At 38.2% G+C, this 26539-nt stretch overlaps 1 protein-coding gene across 3 annotated transcripts in view; it reads right to left on the reverse strand.

The window, feature by feature from the left end:
• MAST2 (microtubule associated serine/threonine kinase 2) overlaps positions 1 to 26539 on the reverse strand; it is a 202063-nt gene that overhangs the window by 151145 nt on the left and 24379 nt on the right. For all 3 annotated transcript variants that reach the window (XM_012649041.1, XM_012649042.1, XM_012649040.1), the window contains exons 2-3: positions 17455 to 17602; positions 13812 to 13954 (exon numbers count right to left, since the gene is read on the reverse strand). In XM_012649041.1, the coding sequence (XP_012504495.1) occupies positions 13812 to 13954; positions 17455 to 17602 (291 nt within the window). The remainder of the gene's footprint in view (positions 1 to 13811; positions 13955 to 17454; positions 17603 to 26539) is intronic.

A 26539-nucleotide genomic window follows, 5' to 3' on the forward strand; every position in this document is an offset into this window, starting at 1 on the left:
AATTGACTCAAAATGGATCAGTGGAGTAAATATAGGAGTTAAAACCATAAAACTCATAGAAGAAAACTAGAGGTAAATCTTCATGAGCTTGAATCTGGCATTAGATCCTAGATATGACATCAAAAGCCTCAGCAACAAATGAAAAAGGATAGATAAACAAGTCTTCACCAAGATTTAAAACTTTTATGTACCAAAGGATAATATCAAGAAAGTAAAAAGACAACATACAGAATGGGAGAAAACATTTGCAAATTGCTAATCTGATAAGGGTCTGGTATCCAGAATAGATAAAGAACTCTTAAAACCCAACAACAAAAAAACAAACAACACAATTAAAAATGGGCAAAGGGCTTGAATAGACATCTTTCCAAAGAAGATATATAAATGGCCAAAAAGCACATGAAAAGATGCTCAACATCATCAGTCATCAAGGAAATGCAAATCAAAACTACAATGAGGTACCACTTGACATCCACCAGAATAGTATAATAAAAAAAAACAGTAATTTTTAAAAAATGAAATATAACAAGTGTTGACAAAGATGTGGAGAAACTGGAACACTTGTAGATTGCTGATGGGACTGTAAAATGGTAAGCTACTATGGAAAACGGTTTGGCAATTTCTCAAAAAGTTAAAGATAGATTATCCTATGACTTCGCAATTCTACTCACAGGTATATACCCAAAAGAACTGAAAACAAGTACTTAAGTACATGTATATATATGTTCATAGCAGCACTATTTACAGTATCCAAAAGTTGGAAACAGCCCAAATGACCATCAATGGATAAACAGATAAACAAATTGTGTTGAATACATACAATAGGGTACTATTTGACCACAAAAAGGAATGAAGTACCAGTACATGCTAGAATGTAATTGAACATCCAAACATTATGCTAAATGAAAGAAACCAGACGCAGGTCACATACTGTATGATACTATTTATATGAAATATCCAGAACAGATAAATCCATAGAGACAAATGCAGATTGGTGATAGCCAGGGGTTATGTGAAAGGGGGAATGAAGAGAAAAGGGCTTAATAAGCAAGCCCTAATGGGGGTTTAAATCTGGAATAATGAAAAGATTTTGTAACTAGATAGAGGTGGGGTTTCCACAACACTGTGAATGTACTATTAATAAATGCCACTTTATTGTTCACTTTAAAATGGTTAATTTTATGTTACATAAATTTCACCTCAATAAATTATTTTCTTAAAGGACATCTACACCAGATGATCTGTCATATCAACATGTTGAGAATCAAACTCACCAATTTCTCCCCAAAACCTGTTCCTTTTCCTGCGTTCCCAATTTCAGTTAAAGGTACCACGATTTACCCCTCAAAACAGAAAACTGAAATTCATTCTTTTTTTTTTTTTTTTTTTTGAGACAGAGTCTCACTCTTTTGCCCGGGCTAGAGTGAGTGCCGTGGCGTCAGCCTAGCTCACAGCAACCTCAAACTCCTGGGCTCAAGCAATCCTACTGCCTCAGCCTCCCGAGTAGCAGGGACTACAGGCATGCGCCACCATGCCCGGCTAATTTCTCTATATATTTTTAGTTGTCCAATTAATTTCTTTCTATTTTTAGTAGAGACGGGGTCTCGCTCTTGCTCAGGCTGGTTTCGAACTCCTGAGCTCAAACAATCCGCCCACCTCGGCCTTCCAGAAGCTAGGATTACAGGCGTGAGCCACCGCGCCCAGCCTGAAATTCATTCTTATTTACTGATTTTCTTTTAGCTAGTCCAGCAGTTTTTCATGAATATGCAGTGCCTTTCTGGCACCAGGGACCAGTTTCATGGAAGACAATTTTTCTACAGATGGGAGTAGGGAGGAAGGTAGAGCTCAGGCGGTGATGTGAGCAATGGGGAGCAGCTGTAAATACAGATGGAGCTTTACTAGCTCACTTCCCCATGGACCAGGGGTTGGGGACTGTAGAGCTATGGAATAAGTAATTGATATTCTTGTACTATTTTTACCCACGATACTTCTGAAACCAAATGTGTGGGGTTTTTCCATCATACCAACCAATTCTCCAATTCCCCAGACACCAACTGGGTGTCCTACAATTCAAATCAATTCTGACAGTACCTTCAGTGAGTCAGCAAAGACTTCACAGGTTAAGGGCTCGGTACCACAAGACTACCCCCAATTCAGACACCAGCTGCAAATCCCAGGTTACCACCTGTACTTTTGACCAATCAGCTATAAATCAGGCATTCCCACAACCCCCCTCCTCAGGCTCAATAATCTGCTAGAACAGCTCACAGAACTAAAGAAGACATTTTACTGATCATCATCAGTTCATTATAAAGGATACAACTCAGGAACAGCCAAATGGAAGAGATGCATAGGGCAATGTATGATGGAAAAGGAATGGGGTCTTCCACGCCCTCTCTGGGACAGCCACTCTCCTAACACCTCAGTGTGATAACCAAACTGGAAGCATTTTTTTTTTTTTTTGAGACAGAGTCTTGCTCTGTCACCCTGAATAGAGTACAGTGGTGTTATCATAGCTCACTGTAGCCTCAAACTCCTGGGCTCAAGCAATTCTCCTGCCTCAGCCTCCCAAGTAGCTGGGACTACAGGTGCACGCCACAATGCCCAGCTAATTTTTCTTTTTTTAGTAGAGATGGGGTCTCGCTCTTGCTCAGTCTGGCTTGAACTCCTGACCTCAAGCGATCCTCCTATCTTCACCTCCCAGAGTGCTAGGATTACAGGTGTGAGCCCCCATGCCCAGCCATGTATTTCTTACTGTATCACAGCTACTATTATTGCTTAGGCATGCAAAAAAAAAAATAAACATTTAGTTCATACTGTAAAGGAAAAACCTGAGACAAGTTAAATTTAGTGGTTTAACTGGACAAAAAAAAAGATTCATGAACCAGTTAGCACTCAAGACCAAATGTGGTTCAGAATGGTCCATCCCCCAATGTATGCAGCTATATTTATAGCCAGACAAAGGAAATGACATATAGAAATAGCCTGATTGATGGCAGTTTAGACATTTCCCTTATTTGTACATGTTCCGGCAGCAGTCAGCTGATATGGTTGACTGAGACAAATTAGGCTACAGGTTGTTTACATATTAAGTTCAGTTACAGTTCACTATGTACAGAGGCAGCTATAGGCTGCCTCGATTTAACAATTCTTACTACAAATCTGGCACTATGTTATTTTACATGGATTGCCTCATTTCATACTAAAAATACCATGAGGAAAGTCCTATAATTATTTTGATTTTAAAGAAAACAGAGGATTAAAGGTTTAAGAAGCTTAAAGAGGTTCAGTGACTCACGTAGGGCCGTATGTGTGTGGCAGGACTAGGATGTGGAACATAGGTATACAGCCTGAGCTTGCATTTGCTTTTATAAAGGAGAAGGTATTCACAACGGTTTCATTCAAATATATTTCTTGAGTAGGAATGAAAAAAGTATAAATTAATGTGAAAGCCCACAGGAGTTGTATGAAAATATCACTCATAATGACTTCTAGATTTCTACTTCCAAAAGTGAAAGGTAGCAGTATCTATTGAAATCTAAATAAACAACAGAATCTGTTAAAAACTCTTTAACACTTAAACAAGATAGTCATCATTCCACCCCCTTGTAGACACATTTCAATTTGTTCCTATCCCATTAAAATAAGTATTCAAGACTAAAAATTTTTCTTTCAAATAAAGTCCAATATTTTTCCTCTTATAGTCTGTGCTTTTTATGTTCCAAAAGCCTTTGCCTCACCCAAAATCACAAAGATTTTTTTCCTGTTTTCCTCTACACATTTTATGATTTAAGCTCTTACATTTCGTTGATTATCTATTTCAAATTAATTTTTGTATACAGCATGAGGTAAGTATCAAGGTTTATTTTTTCTTCATGTGAATCTCAATACCATTTGTTGTAAAGACTACCATTTCCCCATTAAATTACGTTGGCACATTTGTCTACTTCTGGAGTTTCCATTCTGTTCCAGTGATCTATAAGACTAACCTCATACCACTGAATCACAATGACTTAATTACTATACCTTTATACTAAGTCATAATGAGGTTGAGTGATTCCTCCAACTATGGTCTGCTTTTTAGTAACTTTAATATTATTTTGGTTACTGTAGGTCCTTAGCATTTCAATATAAATTTGAAATTATCTTGTCATTTTCTGAAAAATACTACTAGGGTTTTAATTGAGATTACATTACATCTATAGATCAATGGGGAGAATTTACATCTTAATGATGAGTCTTCAAATTAATGAACATGTTATATAAAATCTCCCCCATTCATTCATTTCTCCTTTAATTTGTCTCAGTAGAGTTTTGTAGTTTTCAATGTACTGGTCTTGAAAATTTTGAAAATGGTTTCTGAAATTTATCTTTAAGTAGTTCATATTTTCAAACTATTATAAATAGTATTGATTTTTAAGTTTCAATTTCTAATTGTTCATTGTTAATACGGAGAAAAACAATTAATTTCTACATTTTTTGTATACAGATTTTTGTACACAACATCACAAGAAAATGAAAATGTGAGTCACAGAGAGGAAGAAAATATTCACAAAGCATCATGTATCTGATACATAGTTTATATCCAGAATATACAAAAAATTCTTAAAACTCAATAAGACAAAAAACTCAGCTTTTTTAACGGACAAAAGATTTAAACAGACAATGCATCACAGAATATATATAAATGGCAAATAAGTACATAAAAAGATGTTCAACCTCATTCGTCATTAGGGAAATAAAAATTAAAACCACAGTAAGATACCCCTGTATATCCACTAGTACAGCTAAAATGAAAAAGATGATAATACCTAGTACTGACAAGGACATGAAGCAACTGCTGTTGGAAATGCAAAAATGGTAAAGCCACTTCGAAAAACAGGTTGGCAGTTTCTCATAAAGATAAACATACACTTGCCATACATCCCACCAACCTCATTCCTAGGCATTTATCCAAAAGAAATAAAAGCATATTCCACACAAAAAACTTTACAGAAACTTTTGTAGCAGTTCTCTTGGTAACAGGCAAAGACTGGAAACAATCCAAATAATCATTCACTAGGGAATGGATAAACAAAGTCTCATATACCCCTGCCAATGGAACATTTTTCAACAATAAAAAGGAACAAACTCCTGATACTCAAAACAACATGGATGAATCTCAGAAGCATTATGTTAAGTGAAAGAAATCAGACACAAAAGACTACATTACTATATAATTCCACTTCCATGAAAATTCTGGAAAAGGCAAAACCACAGTGACAAAAAGATCAACAGTTGCCAAGGGCTGGACCTGGGGAGAGAGAGGAGACAGCAAAGGGACACAAGAGAACTTTCGAGGGTGACAGAAATATTCTATACTATAGTTGTTATACATCTGTATCATAATTGTGGTGGTGGTGACACAATTGTATATATCCGTCAAAATTCACCAAATTGAACACTTAATACAGGTGAATTTTATTCTGTGTAAATTTTAGCTCAATAAAGCTGACTGATACATAGATATAGACATCTCCACCTTTCACAGTAGAAAATGCAAAGCTACAGCTGCAGAAAGGAAGAATGAAAGGGGAAGTGATTGAGTTTGGAATCTCTTTGTAATACTGAAGTAGGTAAAACAAACATCTATGGGTTTTTCTCTTTGAAGTCATATGTGAACATTAAGGTAAAATAAGAGTTAAGAATGATAGCATTATTTATCAAATAACTTTTTTAAATGATGGGAAAAGGTTCTAAGGAGTATCATGGATTTTTGTTATTTACCTTAAATGCATATCCCATATATGTCATCTCAAAATACAGTTCTGAAATATTAAATTAAAAATATAATAATAATCAAAGCCACAATGAGACACCACTTACCACTCACTAGAATGGCTATAATCAGAAAAGTATTGGCAAGGATGCAGTGAAACCGGAACTCTCATATACTGCTGGTGGGAATGTAAAATGGTGTAGCAAACCAGAAGTCTGGTGGTTCTTCAAAAAGTTAAACAAAGAATTACCATATAACCCAGCAATTCCACTCCCAGGTATATACCCCAAAGTACTGGAAACAGGTATTCCTAACAAATACTAGTATACAAATGTTCAAAGCAGCACCATTCACTTCACAATAGCCAAAAGGTAGAAATAATCCATGTCTATCAACTGAAGAATGGATAAACAAAATGTGGCATGTCCATACAATGGAATCTTCTTAAGCCATAAAAAGGAATTAAGCATTGATGCATGCTATAGTGTAGAAAAACCTTGAAAACATACTACGTGAAAAGAGATAGACACAAAAGGTCACATATTGTTTAATTCCATTCATATGAAATATTCAGGATAGGTAAATCCATAGAGACAGAAGGCAGATTAGTGGTTGCCAGGGCTGGGATGAGGGTACAATGAAGAATCACTGCTTAATGGGTAGAGGATTTTCTTTTGAAAATGTCTTGAAACTACATACAGGTAGTGGTTGCACACATTGTGATTGTACTAATTGCCACTAAAATGCACACTTTAAAGTAGTTAATCGTATGTTATATGAATCTCACCTCAATTTTAAAAATTCAATAATAATGTGGCACCCAAAGTAGCATGCCATATTCATCATGAGAACTGATAGAATGGAATATCATATCTTTTGTTGTAGTTAAAACTATTCCGGCCGGGCACGGTGGCTCACGCCTGTAATCCTAGCAGTCTGGGAGGCCGAGGCGGGTGGATCGCTCAAGGTCAGGAGTTCGAGACCAGCCTGAGCAAGAGCAAGACCCCGTCTCTACTAAAAAATAGAAAGAAATGATCTGGACAACTAAAAATATATATATATAGAAAAAATTAGCCGGGCATGGTGGCACGTGCCTGTAGTCCCAGCTACTCGGGAGGCTGAGGCAGAAGGATTGCTTGAGCCCAGGAGTTTGAGGTTGCTGTGAGCTAGGCTGACGCCATGGCACTCACTCTAGCCCGGGCAACAAAGCGAGACTCTGTCTCAAAAAAAAAAAAAACAAAAAAAACTATTCCTAATTCAGTTCAAGATCACAGAAGTTTACCTTGGTAATCACATTAGAATGCTAAATTAGAAGTCAATTAAAACCTTTCAAGTCTTTTACACTCAAATGACTAAAATTCAAAGTTCAATCCAGTTTTAGGCTTTGGTTTTCAGAGTTTACTTTTCTGTTAAATCTCATTTTGCTGGTTCTTCTTAAACCATCATTTGTTTGTGAGGCTCTAACAGAATTTATCATTCAGCATGGGGAATACTATGCCATCAGCATATGTGGTAAACATTCCCTCTACACTTTTATCCAAGAAGTAGACAAAAATGATGATTAGGATAAGGACAAGAATAGAGAGGTTTATTACTTCAGGGTGGTACTAACACATTAAATTAAATCAGCTTTCTTTTGTGGACATACTTCAAACAAGTGTTAATCCAATCAGCTGTAACATTTAGCAAATGCTTATCCAAAAAGTTCTTTACTCTTTCAAAGGTAATTTTATATTATTTACTGTGTACAAGATACAATGCTACATGTAGACTAGGAACATAATGATATAGACTCACTCCCTGCAAATGATCATTTCTATAAAGACAATGTCTGCCAAAGAAATAAAGGAAAAAAAATACCAAAAGTATATCAGGAGAATCTGTCAAACCCTACTAATTAAAAGATTCTTGGGATTTATAGCAATCCCAATATTCAGTCAATATTCAGGAAAGTTCACCGGTTAGGCCAACCACAGTACAACTTATTTGACTCTAACAGTCCAGTCTCAGAGAAAAAGCATCCAAACCTAACCTTTCCATTAGTGGTCCCTGTCTCTACTTCCTCATGCCCCATTTGGTAATCTCAATGAAAACTCATTCACTCAATAATCACTTTTTATTTACTATATAATAATTGCTATAAGAAGCTACTGAAATATTTTAAGCAAGTAAATGGCCAAACACTGGTGCCAGACAAATATTAACCAATGAAAAAAACTGAAAGATAAAGGAGGAAGAATAGATATTATCAGATTTGGTTTGGGTGAGGTTTTTTTTTGTTTTTTAAGAGACGGAGTATTGCTGTGACCCAGGCTGCAGTACAGTGGCACAATCATAGCTCACTGCAACCTCAAACTCCTGGGCTCAAGTGATCCTTCTGCCTCAATCTCCTGAGTACCTGGGACTACAGGCATGTGCCACCACACCCAGCTAATTTTTTTTAAGAGATGGGGTCTCACTGTGTTGCCCAGGGAGGTCTTGAACTCCTGGCCTCAAGCAATGTTCCTACCTCGGCCTCCCAAAACGCTAGGATTACAAATGTGAGGCACTGTGCCCAGCCCACATTTGTGTTTTTGAAAGAACAGATAGTGTGGAGAATGGCCTAAAAAGAAAGAAGACTGAACACACTGTCAACAGTCATGACACCACTGCAATCATCTAAGTAAGTGATTGCAAATGTGGCTTAGACTAGGCAATGTCTGTGGTGACAAAAAGTAGACCAGCCTAGTGATGCTGGGAACTAGGGCTCACTGGGTGACTGGACAGGGAGAGGAGTGAGGGAGAAGGAAGAGTCAACAAGGACTTCCAGGTCCCTGGCTTTGGGCTATTGGGTAGGTGATAGCATTATTTAACAAGTCAGGGACTGACAAAGAAAGAACTGGTTTGGGGGGATAGAAAGGTAGAGTAGCCAAGTGGGATGAGTCTTAGATATGGTGATATATTGCAGTGGATTTATGTCAGAGAAATAGAAGGCAAAGATCAAAGCTGCAGATACTAGTTAACATACTCATGAGAAAAAGCAGGAATTAACCTCATTTTACAGATGAGAAAAACAGAGGCTCAAATCAGTTTAGTCTTAATTAAATTCAAATAGCCAGTATCAGATAGATCTTAAGTCTTCTGGACTTCTAATCCAGAAGTCTTTCTCTATGCCACTTTTAACAATAGATTTTACTGTATATAATTTTTTAAAAAATGAGAATAATAACTAATCTTGGACAAGATGCCACCCAAATTTTTCTCCATCACTAGGAACATATAATAAAATAATTTTATGATTTTTTTTTTAAGAGACAGGGCTTCACTCTGTCACTCAGGATGGAGTGCAGTGACACAATCATAGCTCACTGTGACCTCAAACTCCTGGGCTCAAGCAATCCTCCCAGCTCAGTCTCCCGAGTGGCTAGGACTACACGTGCACGCCACCATGCCTGGCTAATTTTTTATTTTTATTTTTTAGAGATGAGGTCTGGCTCTGTCGCCCAGGCTGCAGTGTAATGACACGATCATAGCTCACTGCAGTCTTGAACTCCTAGGCTCAAGTGATCCTCCTGTCTCAGCCCCCCAAAGTAGCTGGGACTACAAGCTCGTGCCACTATACCTAGCTAAGTTTATTTATTTTTTTGTAGAGATGGGGTCTTGCTGTGTTCCAGGCTGTTCTCAAACTCCTGGCCTCAACCAATCCTTCTGCCTCAGCCTCCCAAGTAGCTGGGACTACAAGGTACAAGCCACTGTGCCTGGCATGATTGTATAACCCTTTTTATAGCATGCCCTGGAAACTACTAATTAGGACCATGGTTTCTACATATATGACAAAAATAGGTCCTCAAAGAAATCCTCTCAATAAACACTAGGAAATGAGGGAGAAGTCCAAAAATCTCTTCATAAACACATTATCTAAATGGCCTCAAAATGAAAATATTTGCTCCTTTAAGGCTTTTGCCTATCTATTCTCCAGTCTCTGGTTGAATCTAATCTCTAGCAAGTTATCTCCCTAGTAATTACAGCCTGCATAATTCTTATATTCTTTTAATTACTTTTGAAATCATTATCAACAGAATATTTCTTTAAATGTTAGGTTTTATTATTTTAAAATTGGCTGTTTTGTTATATAATGAATCTTGCTGACCCAAAAGTTCGTTGGAGGTAAACTATGCCACATTTTCAATCTCTTAAACTTGGTTATTATTATTCATATTTTTTTTAAAAATAAGGATGCTTGCAATTAAGCAGCCAAGATTGGTCAATAGAGATAGGCCAATCCTCTTGCAAGACAATGTACGACCATATGTCACACAAACAATGCTGCTCAAACTACAGAAGCTCAACTTCAAAACTCTCTGTCATCCGCTGTATTCACCAGACCTTGCATCCCCTGACTACCACTTCTTCCCAGGCTTTTGACCACCTCTTGCAAGGAAAAATATTCAACTCTCAACAAGCTGTGGAAAACGCCTTTTGCAATTTCATCGCCACTTGCTCTCCAGGCTTCTTTGCTGCTGGCATAAACAAGCTACCGTTAAGATGGCAGAATTGTCTTGATAGCTTAGGCACAAACGCTGATTAATTGTACTGCTTTTTTGAGATATAAACTTTTCATTTGAAAATATTTCATATTTAATGACCTAATATATACAGCCACGAACCCAAAGAGAAAACATTCGAAACATTTTTCAGAAATGTCACAGCCAAAAGCAGGGGTGATATCAAAGTTTATTCCAGTATGGGTAGTCAAAGCAGGAAAAGGCATTCAATACCAACTAGCAAATGTGCCACCAAACATAAAATAACCAACTGGAAATCTTTAGGCAGGAGAATGGAAAGAAAAGAACTAGCTTGAGTTTATACTAGTTAAGGAAATAGCTCAAGAAAGAAAAGCAGAAGAGAAAACAAAAGGCAGAACCCTGGGAGAAGAGAAGTAATTGGATTCAGGTCTAAAGAAACAATTCTTTCACAAATTTATAATAAAATAAACAAATATTCAATTTTTAAAATGGGCAAAAATTTGAACAGACATTTCTTCAAAGAAAACAAACAAATGTCCAATAAGCACATGAATCATTACATAAGCATAACGAATCATTACAGAAATGTACAATAAAGCCCTAAGATACCACTTCACATCCACCACGATAGATAAAATCAAAAAGACAAGTGTTCGCAAGGATGTAGAGAAATCAAAGTTCCTAAAACACACAGAGAGTTACCATACAACCCAGCAAATCCACTACTGGATATATATCCAAGATAAATGAAAACTTATGTCCAAACAAAACTGTGTACCTGTATTTTTTTTTTTTTTTTTTTTTTTTTTTTGAAACAGGGTCTCACTGTGTTGCCCCAGCTAGAGTGCCGTGGCGTCATCCTAGCTCACAGCAACCTCAAACTCCTGGGCTCAAGCGATCCTCCTGCCTCAGCCTCCCGAGTAGCTGGGACTACAGGCATGCGTCATCATGCCTGGCTAATTTTTCTATATATTTTTTTTTAGTTGTCCAATTAATTTCTTTCTATTTTTAGTAGAGACGGGGTCTCGCTCTTGCTCAGGCTGGTTTCGAACTCCTGAGCTCAAACGATCTGCCCGCCTCGGCCTCCCAGAGAGCTAGGATTACAGGTGTGAGCCACCGCACTCAGCCTGTACCTGTATATTTATAGCAGCATTATTCATAATAGCCAAAAGACAAAACCAACTCAAATGTCCACCAACCAACAGGTAAACAAAATGTGATACAACCATACAACAAAATATTATTTCTTAAGCAACGAAGGAATACATGCTGCAATATAGATGAACCTTGAAAACATTGTGCTAAGTGAAAGAAGCAGTCACAAAAGGCCACATATTGATTCAATTTACATGAGAAATATAGAACACACAAATCTATGGAGGAAAGTATATTAGTGGTTGCCCTGGGCTGTGGGGATGGGAGGATAAGGAGGTGATAGATAAAGGGTATGGGGTTTCTTTCTAAAGTGCTGAAAATGTCCTAAAATTGACTACAGTGATTGCTGCACGTATCTGTGAAATACAGTAAAAATCACTGAATTTTTAAGTAGATGAACTATATCATATGTGACTTATATCTCAATAAGTTGTGAATAAAAAATAATAATAATAAATAAATAAACTTCACTTAGCTCAGGATAGGATGCCAATAACCTCAGCCCAGGAATCCCTTCTGCAACACACACCTTAAAATGAAACCTTGGTGGCAGTAGTTCTCAAAGCAGTGCATGCTGGAATCAGGCATAACACTTAAAAAAAATATAGATGCCTGGAACTAACCCCAGACCTCTGGATCAAAATCCCTATGAGGGTACACACACCTGCATTTTTTTGAAATTCCACAAGTTAAAAAGGAGGGTGGTGGGCTTTAATAGACATGTTGGAACCAAACTGGAAAATCTGAATATGGTCTTTATATTAGATGATACTAGTAAAATGATGTTAAACTTCTTAGATCTGATAACATATTACAGTTAGTTAGGAGACTGTCCTCTATCTTAGGAGAAATAGTTAAGGATGAGGCATCATAATTAGTCTGTGACTTGCTTTAAAATGCTTCAGGGGAAAAAATTATTAATACACACACACAGATAAATATGGCAAAGTGTTTACAAATTGGTCAATCTAGGTAAAGCTTATATGAGTGTTAATTGTACCATTGTTTCAATTTTTCTGTTAGTTTGAAATTTTCAAAATAAAAAGTTGGGGGGGGGGAGTTCCACAAGTGATCCTGATTCTCTCCATGGCCTAAGAGTCACAAATTTCAGGTGTTATCAGGAAATCCTTTGATCTAAAAATCTGCTTCCACCTACTGCTGTGGTCCCCAACCCCCAGGCCACAGCTGGTACCAGTCTGTGGCCTGTTAGGAAGCAGGCAGCGCATCACCACCTGAGCTCTGCCTACGCCACCCCACCCCACCCCCTTGTCCATCAGTGGAAAAATTGTCTTCCGTGAAACTTAGGAACCGAGCCACACAGTAGGCAGACGAGCCAGTGAAGCTTCATCTGTATCTACAACCACTACAGCCACTCCCCAGCTCCCCATCACTCCCTTGCATCACCACCTAAGCTCTGCTGCTCCACATCCCCACCCACGGAAAAACTGTTTTCAATGAAACCGGTCCCTGGTGCCAGAAAGGTTGGGGACCGCTGACTACTGCATGAATACACACTCCCCCATCCCCACTTCCCAGGATGAACAAACTGACAAAGCTCTCTACTTCATGTATGTTGACTCAAAAGGCTTATGATCCCAAAGTATAGACGAGATTATATTTTAATGGGAACAAGTTTCTATTATTGTACCCTGCCAATTAGTAGTGTGCCCTGTCCTCAGGATAGGGGGAAGAATGTGAGACCAACAGAAAGTCAGTGGGTGCATTAGGTACAGAGGCAGGACCACTGAGGGTAAAAGGGTACAATATGCAATAACAGGCAGAAAACAATCCGCCCAGACTACACAGCTTAACCTTTGTAAGGCCCTGCCTATCATACAAAGCTTAGACAAAGGCAAGGCCCATTTATATATATATGTATATATAAAAAATATGCCAAACATATTCCCTATCCTCATGTACTAAATATGTATACCACAGAGCTGTACACCAAAACAGAACTTCACAAGATTTAGAATCATTTCCATAAAAAGAAAGTTCTTTCCTAGGAAATGTATCCATTAAAGTTAAAACCATATTGAATCGTTCCCTTGATTCTCACTACATAATTAGTACCAGTGACAGTAACAGCATGGCACAGCAAACAGAATATATTAATATTAAATTAAAATTTCATTCTTAGCTCAGTGTGGTGGCATGTACCTATAAGCCCAGCTACTTGGGAGGCTGAGGCAGGAGAATTGCTTGAGCCCAGGAGTTCAGGGCCAACGTGGGCAACATGATAAGACCCCTTTTCAAAATAAATTAATGTCACTCTTGTTCTATACTTGACTTTAGGAAATTAAATTCTCCAAATCCTAAAAAGGAAGAACAACAGGTGTGGCAATGACAAATGACAATCAAGGATTTGTTCACAGAGCAAGTCTAACACTTACCAAGCCAGCTGTAAGAGAAGGTGCAGACTGCCCAAGGGTCTGGTTTCTCATTCGAACCAGGTTTGATGCTTCTCCTGAAGGCTGCCAAGTCACCTGTCCCACACTGCTATGTACACTGCTGGACAAAGGGAGCAGCTGCTTACCTTCAAACACAAGGTTTAGAAAATATACATGTAATTATTTATTGATAAATGGAAAACTATAAATACAATGATATCAAGTGGATAAAATCGTATTGACACAAAGTGAAGTTCCTCCATGTTCACTTTAGAGTCTACAGTCCTTTAAAAGTTTCAGCTGTCTTGGTGATGAGGAGAATTGCAAGTGGAATATTGAAACGAATTAACTATTTTAAGTGCTCTTTAATATCCACCACCATGCCAGCCTCCCACCCTGACACCCAACCTAGCAGTGTAGGAGTTTTCCAATCCCTCCAGCCTTAGTTTCTCACCAACTTAGTGCAAAACAAGTGGTACTGACAAGTACCATTCCCAGACAAGTTTGGCCCTTAGATTTCAAGAAAGCGAACAATGAATCTACACTGTTCTCACCAGACTCCACGTGCTCAGTCCAGGTTTACTCACTGCCTTAATCTCATTGAAAGACTATATGAGAGTCACTTACAAAGACTGAATGTGGAGAACTGCAATCACTTTATTTATTTATTTTTTTTGCATTTACCGTTTTTATTTCGTTATGCAGAAACATACATTCACCATGGGCTGTGGTGCAGGTGACAGTGTAATGGAGAATATATCTTTTTGAAGGCTATTTATAACTAAACACTAAATAGTTTTAATTACAGTGGAAATTCTGTACAGTTTAAGGCCTGGCTCTGAACTAAGTTATAAATATGGACCAGATTTAGAAATAATGCAATCACATTCTAACTGAGGTCCAAGTCCCATTTCTCCTCTTTCTTCACACCATTTTTTACACTGTTGCTAGTGATCTAACCAAAATAAATATGGTCCTTTCATTCCCTTCCTTAAAAACCTCTGACGTCCTTTAATATTTTGAAATTAAAAAAAAAAAAAAACCTCTGATGGCGCCCCACTGTTTAAAGAATTAAGCCAAGCACTTTAGGTTACTAAAAAGACCCTCCATAAATCCAGATTATCTTTTGGGCCTCACCTCCTTGCACTGTCTTCTCCTGTCATTCACTCACTCAACTTCAATATTATGTTTTGTGCTTTCACTTCGCTTTATCATGATCACCCAATTCTTGAAAATTCTTCCTGTGCCTGAAAATCTTAGTCATGGAAATACCCACTATAGTAAAGATGTGAGGGAAAGGGTTGTGGGATGTTTTTGCTGCAAACAAAATGAAATACAACTCATCTGAACAGCAAGTAAGCAAAACTCAATGTAGAAGATAACTGAGATGTAGAAAAAGTAAAGATTAAGAAAGACTACAATTTGACATGATGCATGTTTTGGGATCCAAATTTTTATAAGTAGCATATTTTATTTTTTTAATCAAAAAAAGCAAAATATTTTAAAAATCTAAGTATCTTTTAAGTCTCCACTCAAATGTTCCCTTTATTGAGACGTAAAAGGTTTTATGGGAAAAGTCTTTCCATAAAACCCTCAATAATAATAATAACGATGATGATGATGGTTCTCTACTCACAATTTCCTTAAGTCCAGAGTAGAGTCTGCCTGTCTTCTTTCCTTCATTCTGCAAATGTTGGGCATGTCTCCACATGACCTGCCTACTCCTCTCCTTTTAATTCTAAAGGAAATCTGGCTTGTTAACTTATACTATCCACATATACAAAGGTTAGTATCATATCTACCTTCAAAATAAGGGCCTGCTTGGAAAAAGGCCTACACAATTGCAGAAGAAACCCATTTGAGCAAATACCCATAAGGGCTTGAACATACCAAGGATTGCCAAGAATTTGGAGAAAATAACATAAAACAGAAGGAACAATATGAACAGATATGACAACTAGCCCTTTAGTAAACAACAGAGGAAAAAGAAAAGCTCTTAAAAATTCTAATTACTACTCTTATAATAATTCAATAATTATATAAAACACTCCCAGTTAAAGATGGCAGACTAAACACATGCTTTTATCTTTTGTATTCCAGGAAACACCATAAAAATGAGAATAAAGAAATAAAATAAATAAACAAAGGCGATAACGAGACAGACACTGACTGACATGAAGGGGTGAAAAAACTGGGGGAAAATCTAAAGTGAATAGGTAGATTACAATCAACAGAATTGGGCAGAGAAAGGCACGAGCTATAACACGCATGGAGGAGGTTGTAGTTAAGTGGGATAGCAGTCTGTCCTGCAAAATCTTTAACAGGTGGAGTTCTCAGAAATGAAAAATACCTAAGAAGGCATAAAGTGAGACATAAAGCTGAAATCAGATTAACCGAAAATTCTAGAGACAGAACAGTCAGACCCAACCACATTTCTACAATGTACCCCCAGTAGCCATACAATTACCTTACAGGATAGAAGGGATTTAGCATTGCTGAGCCAAACATTGGCTATCTGGTTCTTGGGTACTCAAAAGAAAGAGTTGATCCAGATAGTAAAAGAAAACTTTTTGTTAGTTTTTAAATTCAAAAATCTATTTACTCCTGGACAATTAGAAGATAATCACATCCCTACAAGAAAAGAAGAATGCTATGAAAATTAAAATAAGAAACAGTTCTAGGCCGGGTGCAGTGGCTCACGCCTGTAATTCCAGCACTCTGGAAGGCTGAGGTGAGAGGACTGCCTGAGGTCAGGAGTTCAAGACCAGCCTGAGCAAGGCACAGTGGTGCACACCTGTAGTCCCAGCTACTTGAGAGGCTGAGGCAGGTGGATCACTTGAGCCCAGGAGTATGAGGTTGCAGTGAGCTATGATCACACCATTGCACTCTATATCCCAGGCAACAGAGTGAGACCCTCTGCCTCAGAAAAAGAAAAGAAAAAAAGAAACAGCTCTATGTGATTAAATATTGACTGGTAAAATAAAAATTTCAATACAAGAGTAAGAAGATAAAGCCAATGGAACAGCCCCGAAAAGGGACAGGAAGAAAAATAAATTGAAAATTGTTTACTTCTGGACAAAGGAGTATGAGATTACATTTTCTTCTCTACTGATCTAACACTTTTAGCTGAGGTCAAATGGATTTTTTTAGAAACTCTATTGATTGATTAAAATTATGCCCCATTTTAATTGCTTCCTATTTGGACTTCCTATAGACTTCTTTGCATAGTTTTTTCCCCTTGAATTTTGTAAATGGCTTTTCTTTGGAGGAGGTGGGGAGGCACTATGGGCTTTAGTTTTGGGAATGGAGAAAAAAAGAAAATCAAAGGAAGCAAAGGATGTAAAGTCTACAGAAGCAGCAGAGAGTAAAAATCAGATTAAGAGTGATCAGTAATAGCGATCAAACAAGAAACATTTATCAGGTTCAGGCGGTTAGTGATCAGAGATTCAATGAGGAATAGAAAGGAGAGTAAGACAGCCTTACCAAAGTGTTCTACACAACTACCGGAGAAACTGCCAAGAAGCGAAGTCAGTTGATACCCCTTTAAATACTGGCCACACAGTCCCACATTTATTTTAAAAACAAAATCAATTACTTCTCAGCCTTTGGCCAAGATCAAGTGTAAAAAACAAAATCAGATAATTACCTGACAGAGAGCTGGCCAGGCTTCCTCTCCGTAACTTACAGTCATCCTGACTAAGTTGTCGTTGGAGTTTAGCTTTTCCAGTGGATGCAAATATGTCAGGATTACTGAGCTTCCTGAAGAGCAGGGGACTAAGTCCAGTCACCACATCCTTCAAAGAGAAAAGAGTAAAACGTCAGTCTTTAATATCTTTTCTGAAGTTTAGGAACTTTACATTAAACATCTCTACAATGTTCATTACAGTTAAAAAGTGCCAAGCTGGGCGCGGTGGCTCACGCCTGTAATCCTAGCACTCTGGGAGGCCGAGGCGGGTGGATCGCTCAAGGTCAGGAGTTCGAGACCAGCCTGAGCAAGAGCGAGACCCCCGTCTCTACTAAAAAATAGAAAGAAATGATCTGGACAACTAAAAATATACATATAGAAAAAATTAGCCGGGCATGGTGGCGCATGCCTGTAGTCCCAGCTACTCGGGAGGCCGAGGCAGGAGGATTGCTTGAGCCCAGGAGTTTGAGGTTGCTGTGAGCTAGGCTGACGCCACGGCACTCACTCTTGCCTGGGCAACAAAAGCAAGACTCTGTCTCAAAAAAAAAAAAAAAAAAAAAAAAAAAAGTGCCAGCATTTTTTTATTTCCTACTCAATAGCTAAAACCAGAACATATTTCTTAGTAAAAGCTGGGTGTGCTAATAAAGGACACAGGATATTGGTTATAAAATGCCAAAGCAAAAACAGAGGAAGAGGTGCACAGGTGACATAAGGCATTTTGGTAGGATATATTATTCCTAATAAATACACTTCTAGTTATGTTTATTTACTTAATTTTTCCTTTTATTCATACTCTTCCTCTATCCAATAAAGAAAAGCATATTTTAGGTTTTAAAAAAAATCACTAAATATTAGACCTTCCTTTACCTGTCATACAAAGTTAGAAATAACCTCTAACATTCAATGAATGCTAAAATAAAACTTAGAGCTTTCTTTATATGCCTATGATAGGAGCTAAATATAGGTTTTCAAAGAAAAAGTACTATGGAAAAAATACAGAAAATATGAAATATTGACAGTACCTTCACTTTGCCTTTATTTCACTCTAGTCCACCCTATTCCACCTCGACACCTCTTTCTACTCACTCAGCAAGCCGTGATGAACAATATCTACATTTAGACATTTTTAAGCCAATAACCACCTAATTAGGAAAATTAAATAGGAAAGATTTTTAAAAAAATAAGGCCTATCTTTTATACTTCAATGAAGGAAGCCAGAACAAACACAGATAAAGTAGCACATCAAACTGATCTGGACAGCATAAAGACAAACTAAGAAACATAAGGAGAAACTGACACCTGTATCACTTGTCACTTGAAAAAAAAAAACCTCAAGTAACTGCACCATAGCCATACAAAAAGCCACGGGGGTGGGGAAAAGGAAGAAAATTCTCACTTCTCTAAGATTAAAAGAAAAACGAAAAACTCTCTAAAGTCATCTATTGTGATTGGTGGGTTCACAAACGAGGGGAAGCACTAATATGGGCCGGCAGTGACTACTGACGATGTGGTTTACAAATGCCCAAACGTGAAAATAAGAGAAGCTGATCAAGAAAGATACCTGGAGAGAGAAAGAAAAAAAAAAAAGATTTTAAAATCTGACAGTAAATGAATAAAAGGATAAAGTGGGATGCTGAAGCATTGAAACACCAAAGCAACTGATGTGTCCAGGCAACTAACTTCAGCAGCAATGAGCAGTGAGAGAGTGGAACTGGAAACAGCAGTTAATGCAAAAAGAGAAGGCAGCAAGGGAGCAGCCTATATTTCCACCATGGGGTGTGTCAAGGATGAAACAACACGTATGGATCAAGGAGAAACCAGGGAAGGAAGCACGGTTTGGGCACTAATGCTGGTAGCCCACCAAACAGGGCTGGCCACTCACAGAGGTAACACCCACAGCAAGAAGCTCTAGGTAGAGGGAAGGGAAGAGGCCTTGTAAGACATCAAACTACAGTGGATATCCTAAATGAAGCCAATGTGGAGAGGAAAAGATTCCATCCCCAAAAAACTTACAAATGAGCTCTATGAGAGAACCAGCATTTGGATGCTTGCCACACCTTATGGATGATCAGTCTTAGCCAGAGAAAGAACAACCACCAGGACAGAACTAGATGGGCACCAATTAAGAGAAACACATATCCTTTTGAATCTCCATATTCCCTACCACAACACACCAAAGAACAGAAGCCAGAAAACAGAGGAAAGGAAAAACGAAACAGTGGATCATGACCACTCCAAGTCTCTCCTGTCAAACTTGGCAAAGGAAAGAAAAATTAAATTACATGCGAAATATAACTTTTAAGCTAGGATGTCTTTTTAACTTTTACCAAAATATACTACTCATTTCAGAAAAGTGTATGTACCCAAGGATATAACTCAATGAATTTTCACAAATTGAACATACCCATGTAAGCAGCATCAAGATTAAAAAATTAAAAAGACACAATTAGTACCCCAAGAAAGCCCCTTTGTGCTCCCTTTCAGTCGCTACCCAGATCCCCCAGGATAACCACTATCCAGGCTTCTAACAGCATAAATCATTATATAAAGTGCAAAAACTTTATATGAATGGAATCGCTCCGTGTGAACTCTTCTGTGTCTTGCCTCTTTTGCTCAACTAAACTGGATTTTTTTTTTTTTTTGAGACAGGGTCTTGCTCTGTTTCCCAGGCTAGAGTGCAGTGGTATTTATAGCCCACTGCAACCTCAAACTCCTAGACCCAAGCAATCCTCCTGCCTCAGCCTCCCCAGTAGCTAAGACTATAGGTGCATGACACTGTGCCTGGCTAATTTTTCTATTTTCGTAACAAGGGAGTCTTGTTCTGTTGCTCAGGATGGTCCCGGACTCCTGGATTCAAGCATTCCTCCTGCCTCAGCCTCCCAGAGTGTTAGGATTACAGGTGTGAACCACCGCGCCCAACCAACTGGACTTTTTAAAACAGCAGAGCATTACTGGATTTACTTAACAAGTCTAGGTTTTAGGGTTCAATGGGATACCATTGTACTCATATTAGCAGTTCTTCCTTTCTGCTTAAATTAGATCAATTTAGTTTCTATCATTTCTGCAATCAAATGATTCTTAAGCAAAATAGGAAGTTAAAGACAGAAAGAAGTCTAAAGAGGCCCAAGAGGGACCCCTCACCCCTTCCACCATGTGAGGATATAGCAAGAAGGCACCATCTATGAACCAGAAAGTGACCCTCACCCAGGCAGCTAATGATCTTAGACTTCCCAGCCTTCAGAACTGTGAGAAATAAATTTGTTTTAGCAGCCCAAATACACTAAGACAACAGGCTCTTGGAAAACACTATAATAAACTCAACTCACTTGTATTATAACATTCTTTTAAAGTCAGATTCTTAAAAGGTAGAATTACAACAGGAATTGTAACCTGTACCTATCTATTATAGCAATATTGTGGCAAGAATGTATCTAACACATGCCATGTAAATTTCATGTTTTGTTTTTTTTTTAAGAAAAGGTTGGAAATTGCTAGACTACACAATCTGTACATGTTCCTTCCAACTCTAAGAGCTTATTGCTTTCTCTTTTAATTCAGACTATGGAATTGTGGCTATTTTTTCTACTGTCCTAGGTAGTCTTCACATCCTCCCTATCCTGACTCTGAACCATCTCCCTCCTCTACAATATCAAAACAAATCTCACACTAACTTTACCCATAAGGCTAGAGTTGTGCTTATATTGTACTATGCTATTAAGGACAGGATTCCAAGTAAGCAAAGGATTCACAGCTAAAAACAGGAGTGTACACACTAAAAAGCTGTCTGTCGGGCTGAAAAAAAGCAGTTAACTCTCATTAAGAGTTGTCTCACCCCACATAACTGGCAATCTGGTAGGTAAAGAGAATTCTGTGCTTTGTGGCAGATTCTTCCTGACCCACCCTGCCAAGAGTCAAAATCAGACACACTTATCAAAGTCTATTATCAGCCTGGTGTGGTGACTCAAGCCTGTAATTGCAACACTTTGTGAGGCCAAGGCAGGCGGATCACTTGAGCCTAGGAGTTAGAGATCAGCCTGGGCAACACAGCAAGACCCTATCTCTACAAAAAGTTAAAAAATTTGCCAGGCATGATGGCACACGCATGTAATCCCAGCTACTAGGGAGGGTGAGGCCAGAGGATTGCTTGAGTCCAGGAGTTTGAGGTGGCAGTGAACTAGGATCACACCACTGCACTGCAGCCTGGGAAAACAGAGGAAGAACTTGTCTAAAAGAAAAAAAATAAGAAACAGGAAAAATCTATTCTCTTAATAGCAAAAAGCCTTTCCCTGATATACAAACATAGAATCAGTGAAACCTGATCCATAACCCATCCATATCAACACAACATATACAAAAAATTAGCTCTAAATGGATCATGAATTAAACCTAATAGTGTAAAACATTCAAAAGAAAATGTAAGAGAAATTTTTTTGTAATTTCAAGTCAGGTAGGATTCTTAGGACATAGAGAGCAATTTTTAAAATAATAAATGTTTAAGTTGGACTTCATCAAATTTAGAAACTTCCCCTCTTCAAAACATACCATTAAAAATGAAGTCAAATCATTACTGATTTGACTAGGAAAAATATTTGCAAAACACACCTGTTAGGCCGGGCATGGTGGCTCACGCCTGTAATCCTAGCACTCTGGGAGGCCGAGGCGGGAGGATTACTTGAGCTCAGGAGTTCGAGACCAGCCTGAGCAAGAGCAAGACCCCGTCTCTACTAAAAAATAGAAAGAAATCAGCCAAACAATTAAAAATAAAAAAAATTAGCCAGGCATGGTGGCGCGTGCCTGTAGTCCCAGCTACTCGGGAGGCTGAGGCAGAAGGATCACTTGAGCCTGGGAGTCTGAGGTTGCCGTGAGCTAGGCTGATGCCACGGCACTTTAGCCTGGGCAACAGAGGGAGACTCTGTCTCAAAAAAAAAAAAAAAGAAAACACCTGTTAAAGGACTGGCATTCAGCATACATAAAGATCTCACCCAGTGTAGTGGTACATGCCTGTAGTCCCAGCTACTCAGGGTGATGAGACAGGAGGATCACTTGAGCCCAGTAGTTCAAGTCCAGCCTGGGAAACATAGTGATACCTCATCTCCCCCTACACCCCCAAAAATAAAAAGAGCTCTCACATGCAGTGAGAAAACACACAAGCCAATAAAAAACATGAACAAAAGATTTAACAGACACTTCAACGAAGAAGAGCCAAATATGGCAAATGAACACATAAAACCATCCTTAATATCATTCATCATTAAGCAAACACAAATTTAAACCAAATGAGAGATAACATCAGCAAAGTGATAGAGTATACAGCTCCAAACTCCCATCCTCCCACAGAAACAGAAAAACACGCAGAAACTGTCAGAACCAACTTTGTCAGGACTCTGAAAATAGCCAAAGGTTTACAGCAACCAAGAAGAGAATGCTGAATGAAGAAGTCAACTTTTAAAAAGTAGGAAAGCTTTGTGGCATTTTTATTTGCCCTTGCCCTACCCACTCCTTGGTGTGGCAGCAGTCTGGAAAACAGCAGCTTGTGTTCCCAGTGTGAGACCCTGGTCCGTGGTTCTGAAAGAGGCCTGGTCCCTAGTTCTGGAAGAGGCAGAGTAGACCTTATTCACAAATTCTTGTGTAGGTCTATTCTAACTTGTCTAAGGGCCATCTGAAAGTCTGATGCAAGGCCATCCTCTCACGTCACCTAACTCAGAACCTGCTCAAAGTGGAAAAGCAGCACACATTGCTCAAAAACACTAAAGGTGATACAAACACCCACAGTCATCTGAGGCAAAAGATTACAATTAAGACATAAAATAGACCACCTAAGGTCGGAGAAGAAAACGGGAGAATGCTTTTGGAATATGAGCGCAATCAAAAACACCTGTATATACTGAGTAATTTAGATAGTTACATGCATATCCTGGGCAAAATGCACGCTCAGAAAAGACCCGAGAAGACCTTAAGTTTCCAGGCTGGTATCTGCAGGATTGATGAAAATCTGGCTAAGTATTGAAGGAGGGCCCCAACACAAAGCCAATCTGCAAAGATGGAGAGGTATGTTTGGAGGTTTGTTTAGCTCCTGGCAATCAAGGAAATCTCTGTCAAAACACAAGGCAAGGAACAGAGACTACAATGACCAAATATGGAAAGGAATACAGTTTCTGGAAAAAAAAAAAAAATGTTGGGAAAATGCACTATATCAGCAATCTCCAACCTTTTTGGCATCAGGGACCGGTTTCATGGCCGACAATTTTTCCATGGGGTTGGGGTTGGGGAGGGTGGGGAGGATGGGGGCTGGGGGGTTGTTTTGGGATAATTCAAGCACATTACATTTACTGTGCACTTTATTTCTATTATTATTACATTGTAATATATAATGAAATAATTATACAACTCAGCATAATGCAGAATCAGTGGGAGCCCTGAGCTTGTTTTCCTGCAACTAGATGGTCCCATCTGGCGGTGATGGGAGACAGTGACTGATCTGACAGGAGGCGGAGCTGAGGCAGTGATGCAAGTGATGAGGAGCAGCTATAAATATTAATACAAACGAAGCTTCACTCACTCACCACCCCCACCTCCTACTGTGGCAGCCGGTTCCTAATAGGCCATAGACTGATACCCGTGGCAGCCCAGGGGTTGGGGATCGCAGCACTACATAAACAACTACACCCTTCAACAATCAAAAACAATCAATAAATGCTGGAGAAAGCGGAGTGGCTGATTCCCAAAGTTACCATTATTCAAATGTCCACCAATCAACCACAAAAACACAAGGTATATAGAGAAACAAGGAAGTATGGCCCATTCACGGAACAAAATGAATGGAAAGAAACCATCCGTGAGGAAGCCCAAACACTGGACTTAGCATAGTTTAAATCAAATGTCTTAAATACGCCCAAAGAGCTAAATGAAAATATAAACAAAGACAAAAGGATATCAGGAAAATTAAAATATGAACAACATAAGAAATCAACAAAAACAAATTATTTTTTTGAAGAGCAAACTCTGAAGATGAAAAGAAATATAATAAAAATGAAAAAACTCAGTAGAGGGATACAATAGCAGATTTGAGCATGCAAAGACAGAATCAGCAATCTTAAAGACAGGGCAGTTGAAATTATATATTCTGAGGAGCAGGAAGAAAAGTGAACAGAGCCTAAGGGACCTGTGAGACACGTTCAAGTGAAACAATATATGAATTACAGGATTCCTGAAGGAAAAGAGAGATAAAGGGGCAGTAAGAGCATATGAAGAGGATGAGCACGGTGGCTCACGCCTGTAATCCTAGCACTCTGGGAGGCTGAGGCAGGAGGATCACTTGAGCTCAGGAGGTCGAGACCAGCCTGAGCAAGAGTGAGACTTTGTCTCTACTAAAAATAGAAAAAAAATAGAAAAAATAGCCGGGTGTCATGCCATGTCTGTAATCCCAGCTACTCGGCAGGCTGAGGCAGGAGGATTACTTAAGCCCAGAAGTTTAAAGTTGCAGTGAGCTATGATGACCCCACTGCACTCTATCCGGGATGACAGAGCAAGACTCAAAAAAAAAATATATATATATACATATATACATATAAAGAAATAATGGCCAAAAACTTCCCAAATTCGATGAAAGACATGAATCTTCACTTCCAAGTAGCTTGATGACCTCCAAATACGTTATAAACTTAAAGAAGTTCATATCAAGACACATGATAAACTGTTGAAGCCAATGACAAAGGGAGAATATTTAAAGCAACAAGAGAAAAGCAATTGTCAACTACAGTGGATCCTCAATCAGACTAACACAGAACCATGGAGTCCAGAAGGGAGTAAGATGACATACTTAAAGTGCTTGGCAGGGGGATGACTGTCAACTTAGAATTCTACAGTATCTTCAGCAAAACTGTCCTTCAAAAATGAGGGAGAAATTAAGACATTCCCAGATTTTAAAGAAGGCAAAAAAAAAAAAGCGGAGGAAGTTCATTATCACTACAGCTGCCCTACAAGAAATGTTAAAAGTTGTCCTTCAGGTGGAAAGGAAAGCACATTAAACAGAAATTTGAAGGCATATGAAAAAATAAAGATCTCCATTAAAGGTAACTAACATGGGCAAATATAAAAGCCAATATTATTGTATTTGAGGTTTGTAATTCCACTTTTTTTAAATAATTTTTTAAATTTAATTTTACAAACCTAGATGGTATAACACCCTACACACCTAGGCTATATGATATAGCCTATTGCTCCCAGGCTACAAACCTGTATAGCATATTACTGTACTGAATATTGTAGGCTGTAATTCCACTTTTTGTATGATATAAGAGACAAAAGCATAAAAAATTATAAATCTATGTTACTTAACATACAATGTATGAAGATGTAATCTGTGATAAAAACAACATATGGCAGTGAAAGAAATGGAAGTATATGGGAATAGAGTTTATATACTATTGAAGCTAAGTTGGTACCAATTCAAACTAGATTGTAATAATTTAGGATGTTACATGTAATTCCCTTGGCAACCAAAAAGAAAGTATCTAAAAAGCATACACAAAAGAAAATAAGAAGGGAATCAAAATGGTTCACTATAAAAGAATCAACAAAATACAAAAACAGGTGTAACAGAGGAAGTGAGAAACAAGAAGTATAAGACATACATGATAAAAATATTATACTTCAACAAGGAATTACAAATATCCTTAAAATGAATGAAAAAATTAAAAGCCTCAGCAAATAAAACATATTTTTTTAAAAAGAACCAAATAGTTGTTTTTGTACTGAAAAATATAATAACCAAAATTAAAAACTCAGTAGATAGGCTGAATAGCAGAATGGAGAGGACAGAGGAAAGAAACAGTAAAGTAGAAAACAGAATAGAAATTACCCAGTATGGACAACAGAGAGAAAACAAAGTGAAAACACTGAACAGATACTCGAGGACCTGTGGGACTATAACAAAAGATCTTACGTCTGTGTCATCATTGTCCCAAAAGTAAGGGACAAAGAGAACAAGGCTGAGAAAGTACTAGAACAATAAGCAAAAACTTTCCAAATATGTTAAGAGACATAA

This window comes from Propithecus coquereli, unplaced genomic scaffold (assembly GCF_000956105.1).
Source record: "Propithecus coquereli isolate 6110/MARCELLA unplaced genomic scaffold, Pcoq_1.0 Scaffold299, whole genome shotgun sequence".
Classification (NCBI taxonomy): Eukaryota; Metazoa; Chordata; class Mammalia; order Primates; family Indriidae; genus Propithecus; species Propithecus coquereli.